At 36.0% G+C, this 10,605-nt stretch overlaps 1 protein-coding gene across 2 annotated transcripts in view; it reads right to left on the bottom strand.

The window, feature by feature from the left end:
* LOC106880544 (suppressor APC domain-containing protein 2) overlaps positions 1–10,605 on the bottom strand; it is a 92,497-nt gene that overhangs the window by 69,785 nt on the left and 12,107 nt on the right. The window contains exon 2 of one of the 2 annotated variants that reach the window (XM_089344266.1): positions 10,075–10,122. The exons of the other annotated variant lie outside the window; for it this stretch is intronic. Within the exon in view, the coding sequence (XP_089200392.1) occupies positions 10,075–10,122 (48 nt within the window). The remainder of the gene's footprint in view (positions 1–10,074; positions 10,123–10,605) is intronic. 2 annotated transcript variants of the gene reach the window in all.

The following is a 10,605-nucleotide window of genomic DNA, read 5'->3' as shown; positions in this document are numbered from 1 at the left end:
AAAAGAGAGAAAAATAGTGGATTAAAAACAGAAATTTAAAATCTTTGAAAATTCCACAACTTGCACTAATGGATTCTTTTATTGTTCCAGATTGCTCCAAGCAAAGTCGGTATTTTCCATTTTGTTTCCCAACAGTTTATTTTTACTGCTTTTATTATACATCTATATCAAATACATTTTTATACAAACATTTCATTTAGAAATACTAATCTATATAATCTTCATGCTGTCGTCAAATTTTGCTCCTGCTGCATTTAACATCTTTTGTTTTTTGTTTTATTTTCTTTTTGTTGTCTTTTTTTTTATATTTTGGCATTCTGACACAAGATGATAAATTTGTATTCAACATTTTACCATGCATCTCTTTTATTTGGGAAGTTCAACATTCTCAGATCTGACCTATTTTCAACCAAGTCTTTCTTTGAATATCTGTATCACAAATAATCTTCACTACCAACTCTAAACCAAAGAAGCCCTCTATAAACCAAAAAAAAAAACCTCTATGTGATTGCTCAACATGCTAGCAACAACAACCAAATCTTCCTCACCTCAGCTTATTCTCTTAAAAATGGAAAGGCAAGTAAAATAATGTCTTAGATAAACAGAGAGAAAAAAGAAAAATAGTCCATATGGAATGCTTTACATCATAACTCTTGGATTAATGCTAAACTGGGGTCAAACAGCAATAACAACAGTTTTTAGGGAGTTTTTTCCATTCTTTATTATTCAGTATGTACCATCTGATTACATTACATTTGCAAACCAGTACCATGACCATTCCTGAAATCAGTAACCAATTGCCTTTGCTATCCAGTAATTTCCTCAATACACATCGACACAGCACATTTTCATTTAGATCATCAGTCATATCAATCATGAAATTAAATGTGCCAACAAGAGGGCCTCAACATAGCCACTTGACCTGCAAGAATAGCAGCCAAATGTACCTCAAATTATTCCTTATTGTCTTTAAAAATGAAAAGATATCTTGAATACTGTAGTGCATTATACAGAAAAAGATGAAGTGGTTAAAGATGGAGAGTGTGTCTTCAGAGGCGCAAGAGTGGCTGTGTGGTAAGTAGCTTGCTTACCAACCAAATGGTTCCGGGTTCAGTCCCACTGCATAGCACTTTGGGCAAGTGTCTTCTACTATAGCCTCAGGCCGACCAAAGCCTTGTGAGTGGATTTGGTAGACAGAAACTGAAAGAAGTCCATCGCATAAATGTATATGTATATGTATATTCACCGAGGCGATGACTACGGACCGAGACCTTTGGAAATGGGCTGTGCGTGAGAAGACCCGGCAAGCCAAGTAAGATCGTTGCCAGTGCCCCTGGACTGGTTCTTGTGCGGGTGGCACATGAGATGCACCATTTTGAGCGTGGCCGTTGCCAGTACCGCCTGACTGGCTCCTGTAGGATTTTCGAGCGAGATCGTTGCCAGTGCCCCTGGACTGGCTTGTGCGGGTGGCACATAAAAGACACCATTTCGAGCGTGGCCGTTTTCGTGCGGGTGATACGTAAAAGCACCCACTACACTCTCTGAGTGGTTGGCGTTAGGAAGGGCATCCAGCTGTAGAAACTCTGCCAAATCAGACTGGAGCCTGGTGTTGCCATCCGGTTTCACCAGTCCTCAGTCAAATCGTCCAACCCATGCTAGCATGGAAAGCGGACGTTAAACGATGATGATGATGATGATGATGTATGTGTGTGTTTGTCCCCCAACATCGCTTGACAACCGGTGCTGGTGTGTTTACGTCCCCGTAAATTAGCGGTTCGGCAAAAGAGACTGATAGAATAAGTGCCAGGCTTACAAAGAATAAATCCTGGGGTCGATTTGCTCGACTAAAGGCGGTGCTCCAGCATGGCCGCAGTCAAATGACTGAAACAAGTAAAAGAGTAAAACAGTACAGGTCTGATCAATACTGATACTAAATTGGATGTTTCCGTAAAAGGTTAAAAACTTACATGAATTCTTGCAATTAGATTCTTACAGTCGGATGTATTTCCTATCTTAGTTTAGGCCCCATAAAGGGCTGAACTTAACAACAAGACTAAATAAAGAGAAATGTGATTACATATTTATCTATGAAAAAGTTGTTAGTAAATTATATTACTTAATATAGTAAATATTACACAACCTTTTTGATACCAGGTCACCTGAGACCATCCTTGGTTCTATAATATTAACATCCTGTTTTAACATTCAGATTACTGTGTAAGGCTTATTTACTTACATTGTTTTGAATTAATCATGCATTATCTCATGGCTTCAAGATTTCAATGATGTGATTGTTCATTTTTAGAATGACATAGTAGGATAAGTGTGAGAGGCTGGATCTGGCAAGTTTGAATATTAAACAGGTGGAATATTTGGGCTGGATATGGCTGGTTTAACTGCTAAAGGATTAAAATGCTCTAAATTAACACCTTCCATCAAAATTTCATGTTCATTTTTGTTCCAACCACCAGTTTAATTATGACAAAATATTTTGCTAAATTCTTAGGTATTTTAAAAATTAACCAGAGCAAAAGCATGTCTATTTCAACAGAAATAATATAACAAAAGGGATAAAATGATGCTCCAGTTTGGGCAGTATTTGAATCTTATATTCAGTAAATGAAGAATCTGGAGTCATTTGAGTTGTTATACATCTGAACAAACTTTACATTTTCAAATCTTTTGTTGACTAATAATGTCCATGGTTGGTTGAGCTATGTACAAACATTAGCAGTAATACACTTTAGGGAAATTGGCAATTTTGGTCATTGATTCCACAGAAGTTCCTCTGCCAAGCATTGTACAAGTGTCACCATTGGTCAGTGGATAAATGTTTCAGCAATACAGTACATCCATCAGAATGCTTCTCAAGGTTTCCCCTATAATCCAAGATCAGATGGCTGTGAGGTGCTATACTTTGCCAAAGGGCAATCCATGTTTAACCCCAGATGTCTTATTTCTATATTCACCACTAACTCTTCTATCTAGAGATTATTCCTCTATTTGCTACCTGGGGACACATCATGTGTGAGTTCTATTTCTCAATTCAATCCTGCTAATTTAACTCTTTAGCATTTGCATTACTGTCAAATCTAATGCTTATTTATTCACAATATTTTCAATTAATCATTTATCATCTTGTAGCAGAGAGATTCAATGATGTGATTGTATATTTTCAAAATGATGTTGCAGGGTAGGTGTTACAGGCAGATTTGGCCAGTCTGAATATAAAAGAGGTTGACTATTTGAGCCAGATATGGCTGGTTTAAATGCTAAAGGGTTAAAATAACAGCTAAACCTCCCTAAAATTACACCCTACTATTTCATTTTCATTTTATCTAGTTTCAGCTCATGAGCTGTGGCCATGCTGGGGCACCGCCATTTGGTATTGCTACAAAATTTTACTTCACGAATTATACTTCAGAAATTGACATTTGGTGCATGAGAGAGTTTGATGCAGCTGCTCTCATCTGCACCTCCTGCAGTAATCCTGGATAATAGGATTAATAAACTTGTGTCCTTCTTACCTTTCCTTACACTCCATTACTACCGTAAAATCATCGTCTATCCTTTTACAATCACCCTCCTTATGGCCATCATTCTACAACCCAGAGTACCCCTTACATCATCATCCTCCTTTCTACATCCACTATATCTTGATTTCTCTTTTAATTTTTTTTTTGTTCTCCATCATATAAATATGAAGGTAAAGTTTGCATATGTATGGCTGTGTGGTTAAGAAGCTTGCTTTGCAACTGTGATTTCGAATCCGGTACAGCTACATGCCACCTTAGGCTATTGTCTTTTACGATAGCCTTGAAGCAATGAATTACATTGTAAGCAGATTTGGTAGACAGAAGCTGTGGAAGCCCATTGTGTGTGTGTGTGTGCGTGTGTTCCCCCTCTATTGTTTAACAACCAATGTTGATTTGTTTACATCCCTGTTAGTTCAGCAAAAGAGACCTATAGAATAATTACCAGACTTTAAAAAAATAGGTAAAGGCTGATTTGTTTGACTAAAACCCTTCAAGGTGGTACCTCAGCATGATCACAGTCCAATGACTAAAGAAAGAAAGAAAGAAAGAAAGAAAGAAAGAAAGAAAGAAAGAAAGAAAGAAAGAAAGAAAGAAAGAAGACCAAATAGACACACACACACACACACACATGCATTGTATGAGGTCCATGTTTCAAGCCCAAGGCCAGCCCTGATCAAAGGACATTCCTGCAGCAACCATTCAGTCTTTTATTCAGATAGAGTGTATCAAGTAAGGCCACCATTATCCAATGGGCTTTTTCTTTTTTCCCATCAAATAATGGTGTGGTTTAATGGAGAATTGGCTGCTATTTCTAGAGATTGAACAACCACATAGGGGCTTTCTCACTGCTTAAATTGTGTCTACAGTGGGGTCTATCTAGCAGCCAAAGAAGTCAACAGCTTATATTTTGTTGCTGGCATGGTTAATGTGTCACTTAGGTTACAATATCCCAGAACACCTAACTGTAAATAGAAGCCATAGAGAGGTATACTCAACCACTATAGGCAACTAAATAGCTTACAACCCTGAGACAGTATCCTTATCTTAGTCTTAGTAAATTACATGCAGTAGACTACCAGCATCATATCCCAGAGAATATTTATTTCTCATCTACTTAACACTTGGTATAAACTAGAAATTCTTACCCTTCAATTTGGAAAAGATTTATTGTCTTAGTAACTATCCCTATTTTACATGGTCTGTGTTTCCTTAAATTTGGTTCATTTTCAATACAAAACAAAGGAAACAGCTTCAAGAATAAATAATACATATATATATATATATATATACATAAACAAAGGTAATTTTATCAGCAATGTTTCTGATGAAGAGAAGGATAAATCTTTGTTTCTGAATCTTAAGTCTGCCTCCCCATTATCAACACCACCACCACCACCACCACTACAATATCTCCCTCCACCACCTAAATCAAATCTATCATAATCTTAATTCTGAACTACTAATGTCTGGTAATTGAAATGTAATAAATATAATGTAGATGTATTGCTATGCTGGCTTGAATTCCCACCCCTCCCTCTTCCTCTCTGTCTCTGCCTCTCTCTCTCTTTATCACTTTTCCCTACAACCATTCTCTTAGTTTCTGTTTGTCTTTCTGCTTCTTTTACGCTTGCAAATAAACCTATATACAGAAATTAACAGTAAAATATATAAGCAAAATGCATGCCAACTCCCACACATGTACACAGTGACATATACATGCATCTGTACGTGTGTGTGTGTGTGTGTGTGTGTGTGTGTGTGTGTGCAAAACACTAATAACACAGAGCAAAATATAAACATGAAACACAGGAAGATAAAAGAAAAAAATATTTTTAAATAAAGGTGGGGTCTGTTTAGGATTCCTTGAAATTATATAACAAATGAAAAGAGAGCTAGAAGCTAGTGTGGGAAACATAAGACATCAGATGTAAGTCAATATTATAAAGATGAAAAAGAGTAGAAGGAAGATGCATTGTCAGAGATGAGATGGAAACAAAATATGGTTTAGAGCTTGCTTAGTGATATAACATACTATTTATGTACAGTTGTGTGAATGTGTGCATACACACCTATTTGCACATAAACGTGAATAGGCAGAGATGCTCAAATGCATGTATATACATACAAGTATATATGAATATACATATATGCATGCCAAACAAAAATCTATTTGATTATACAGAAACATGTTTTGACACAATTCATTCAAATGCACAGGTGCATGCACATGTGTTTACACACACACACACATATGCACATACTGTTCAAAGACCCTTCTTTTACTGTTACACTTCCTTTATTTCATTATATATTCATAACACACACAGCAGTATCTATCTATATACAAACATTCACTTATGCATATTTTCATGTATCTCTACACACACACAGACTTAGACAAACTTAATTTTATCATATACATACACACACACAAAACACAAGCTTAAAACATTTAATTCAAATACACACATACAATATCACATACATGCGGAGGTTACAAAGAATGGTTTCCTTTAAATGATAATGTTTAGCAACTGCAATATTATCTGCAAACCTGTATACAATGAAACTGATGCATATTCATGCAACGTTTCGCACATATTCTACAGAGTAAGCATGCATGCTTCAAATAAGTTGGACATTTTTTTTTCCAGAGTTAATTAAGAGAAAATGAAAATACATTTAAATATATATTTAGGTGCAGATGTAGCCATATGATAAAGAAGTTTCCTTCAGTCATGTGGTTTTCAGTTCAATCTCACTGCTCAATGCCTTGGGCAAGTAACTTTCACTGAAGCATCAGGTTGACCAGTTCCTTGTGTGTGTGTGTGCGCGCGTGCATGCACGCGTGCATGCACGCGTGCTTGCATACATGAATGTATGTGTATGTGTGTGTATATATATATATATATATATATATATATATATATATATATATATATATATATACATACACATATATATATATATATATATACACACACACACACACACACACACACACACACACACACACACACACATATATATTGGGTCATCCCATAAATAATGCGGATTTTTTCAATTGCATAAACTAAAAGTTGGAGGGGGATGAGATAAACTACCTGCATCAACTTGCTATAAAAGCAGGTAGTAATTTTACCTTGTCCTTATTCTTAGTGCAGTTTGATTTTAACAGTTATTTTTTCAAAGCTATAATGGAAGTGGCAAAGGAGCATATTCAGCATATTTTGCTTCATATGTTCAATAAAGATAACAACGCAATGGAAAGTGTGAGAAATATTAATGCAGTATATGGGGGATCGGACGATAAGCATAAGCCAGTGTCAACAGTGGTTTCAGAAATTCCGAGCCAGAAACTACAGCCTAGAAGACAAGCCTCAATCTGGAAGATCTGTAGAATTTGACGAGGATGTCCTGCAAACCTTGGTGGAACAAAATCCCATTGTAACTGTTGAGGAACTAGCGGAAAAGCTAGGATTTGGTCATACATTTGTTCATCGACACCTGTGTGCCATCAAAAGAGTCAGCAAATTGGGTTAATGGATTCTAATACTTTTCCATTTTCTGTTTTCTTTAAATTTTGATTCTTGATAAACCTATGTTTATCCTCGTCTTTACCTATAATTTATGAGCATAATATGTTTGCATATGTATGCCCATGGTTAAACATAGGTAATATACCAGTAGTGTAATGGATACTTCTATCCCTTAGATGGTTATTTTGACCTCTAACTCAGTTAACCTTTTCTCGTGTGTGTGTGTGTGTGTGTGTGTGTGTGTGTGTGTGTGTGTGTGTGTGTGTGTATATGTGTGCAAATCAGTCAAATTTCATTTGGCAAAGTGAAAATGAGAGTGTGTGTGCATGTGAGGTCTGTGTTGGTGCTTCTGCCAGTCCAAAAACCCATATTTATATTGTGTTCCTTTATGTCCTATACTTTGATGGGACTTGACAAATGAAAGACAAAATAAGAACCAGATGGATATATGTAGTGGAACTGATGCGAATGAGTAAACTCTTGGAAGGTGGTACCCCAGCATTGTCACAGTTTAATGACTGAAACCAGTAGAAAAGAATATAATTCCTTATTCCTTATACCGAAATCAGTAAAGCTAACAATGCTTAATGCCAGTTCTAGTAATGTTAAACAGATGCCAGTCTATCTCTGAAAATCTTTCGAAGAAACCTGAAATACATTCTGACACAGTTATGTGAAGTGAGGCAAATAGGTTAAGTGCTCTTGCCAGAGACTCAGCAAACTAATTGTAGAAGATATAAACATGTTATTATTGTTTATACACAAGTAAACTTGATCAAGGTAAGCCTATGATTAAAAGCATTAGTCACGATCTTCCTCTTTGTTTTATTCAAACATAGTGTATCTATGCAATGACATTACATATTCATTCTTAATATATTCTAGCAGATAGCAATGTTAAGATGCTAACTGCTGTTGAATTTCTTCATTGGAAGTTGATGTTCAAAGCACATCAGTTCATTGGGGGTAAGGGGACTTTGGGACACTAGTATTTCGACCTTGTGTATCTTTTCAGCAAAACAAATAATAATAATGAAGATGGGCTATATTAAATATTCTGCTCAATACCACAGATTTGCTTGTCAATTGCTTGACCTTAACTAGTTGAGCATGTTCCTTAGTGGCTGACAATATGCACATCTCTGATCATGAGCAGGAGTAGTGGGGAAGCATCATAGCCATGTGTTGAGAGGGATTCTTTGGAGTTTGAATATTTAATTCCTGAAAACATGGGTACTTTGTTCATCATCTTTAAACGACCCTTATTCAGGGGCCTTTTGAGCTGGATGGACTACCAGACCTGAAGAAAATTCTAACTGGATAAAAAGTGCAATGTCATGCACTATTTATCTTGATATGAAATCATCATGTCACACATATTTAGTTGTGATGCATGTGCCTGGTGTACCCTTATTGGATGGGCAGTCATGATGGGTATATTGGGCTTCATATATTTGTACTCCGGTGTCACTTTGATGGCATGTGCTACTCTCTCACTCAGTGATAACACCACTCATAATAATCCTCTTTGTTATAGGCACAAGGCCTGATTTTGGGAGTGGGGAGGTGGAAGTCAATTATGTCAATCCCAGGGTGCAACTGGTACTTACTTCATCAACTCCAAAAGGATGAAAGGCAAAGTCGACCTGAGGGGAATTTGAACTTGCAAAGTAAAGATGGATGAAATTCCACTAAGCATTTTGCCCAGCATGATGACGATTCTACCAGCTTGCTGCCTTTTTATGATAATAATAATAATAATAATAATAATAATAATAATAATAATAATAATAATAATAATAATAATAATAAATGCAAAAGAAATAGACAGAGAAAAATCCCAGCAATGGTTGAGAATCATCCCTAATACTTGACTGCTACTTATTTTATCAACCACACTGGATTGAAAGCAAAATCAACCTTCAGATCCTGTCAGGGATCTGAACTTAATGTATTTTCCTTTTGAAGACAGCAGAGTGTGATGAGAGAGATAGATTTGGCTGTGCTCATGCTTTTTGTGTCTATGTTTTGACCAGCATTTTTATTGTTTAAACAAGTAAAAGGTGTTAGAAGCAAATGGCCTTGCAAATAAATAAGCCATCAATATACAATTCTGACAGTCTGTTAATGCTGTGAAAAAAAGAAAATATATACCTTTATCTTTGGAGGCTATCCATTTTTAAATGGCTGACTCAAAAAAAGATCAGCTATGTGCATACATGTCATACAAATGCATGGACACTGAATTACATCATGGTTACAGAAGTGCAATCTCAATATTGACAAAATACAGATAGAAAAAGGTAGTAGGGATGTATATAAATGCATACACACATAAGCATGTGTATATGTGTATGTATATATGTCTATGTGTGTGTATATGTGTATGTATATATATGTATGTATGTATGTATGTATGTATGTATGTACATGTGTGTGTGTCTGTATCAGAGAGAGAGAAAGAGAGAATGAGCCTAATTGATTTTCTCTCTCAACGAACCATCTGTGCTTTGCTGATGACCAAATCTAATAAATCCTTTAGACTGGTGGAGCCAACACCTTCTTGCTAATAACCAGCAATGAATCTGTTCAGTTACTCGATATTGGCTGCTAAAGATAATGTTCATAATAATAGCAATTAGTACAACTTTCATGCTAAATTATATTTCCAAGAAAGAATATATTTTCCCAGCAGAATATTTTCCTATAATATATATGTATGCATGCACACACACTCATGTGTGTGTGTGTGTGTGTGTGTGTCAGAAATCAATAAAATTTTGTGAAATTTATAACGGAATTTAAATTAAGTATATTCATTACATGGTAATGAATCAAGTTAAAAGAGTGTAATGTGAAGGCACACCTAGTGAAAGAAAGAAAGAAAGAAAGAAAGAAAGAAGGAACAGAGTACTGATAGCCAAAGTGCCAGCAATGAGAATGGTGAATTAGCAGAAACAGAAGAACATTGAACTAAATAATTTATAGTATTTAGTTACCTTCTACATTTTCAAACACAACCAGCGACAGTTTTGTCTCTCCTCTTTCTGAGAATGATAAAGTAAGTACCAGTCATATACTGGAGTGTCAATTCAAGTTGTTAGTGGTGTCAGTATTTCTGTTATTGTACATACAATACGAATTGTTACAACCAATATTCCCACTTCACATGGCTATGTTATGTTTTCATCTAGAAATTTCTAAAGAGCCAACTTTTATTCTTCCAGGGAAATTAAAAAAAAAAAAAAGGTACCAATAGGTGCAGGCATGGCTATGTGGAAAGAGGTTTGTTTCCTAATCACATGGTTCCAGGTTCAGCCCCACTGTGCAGTGCCTTGGGCAAGTGTCTTCTACTATAGCTTTGGGCCAACCAAAGCCTTGTGAGTAGACAGAAACTGAAAGAAGCCTGTTGAATGTGTGTGTGTGTGTGTGTGTGTGTGTGTGTGTGTGTGTGTGTGTGTGTGTGTGTCTGTATTTCTTTCTTTATTGCCCACAGAGGGCTAGACATAGAGGGGATGAACAAGGACAGA

This window comes from Octopus bimaculoides, chromosome 2, assembly GCF_046866305.1.
Source record: "Octopus bimaculoides isolate indiv1 chromosome 2, ASM4686630v1, whole genome shotgun sequence".
NCBI lineage: Eukaryota > Metazoa > Mollusca > Cephalopoda > Octopoda > Octopodidae > Octopus > Octopus bimaculoides.
This window is presented reverse-complemented; position numbering and strand designations above follow the sequence as displayed.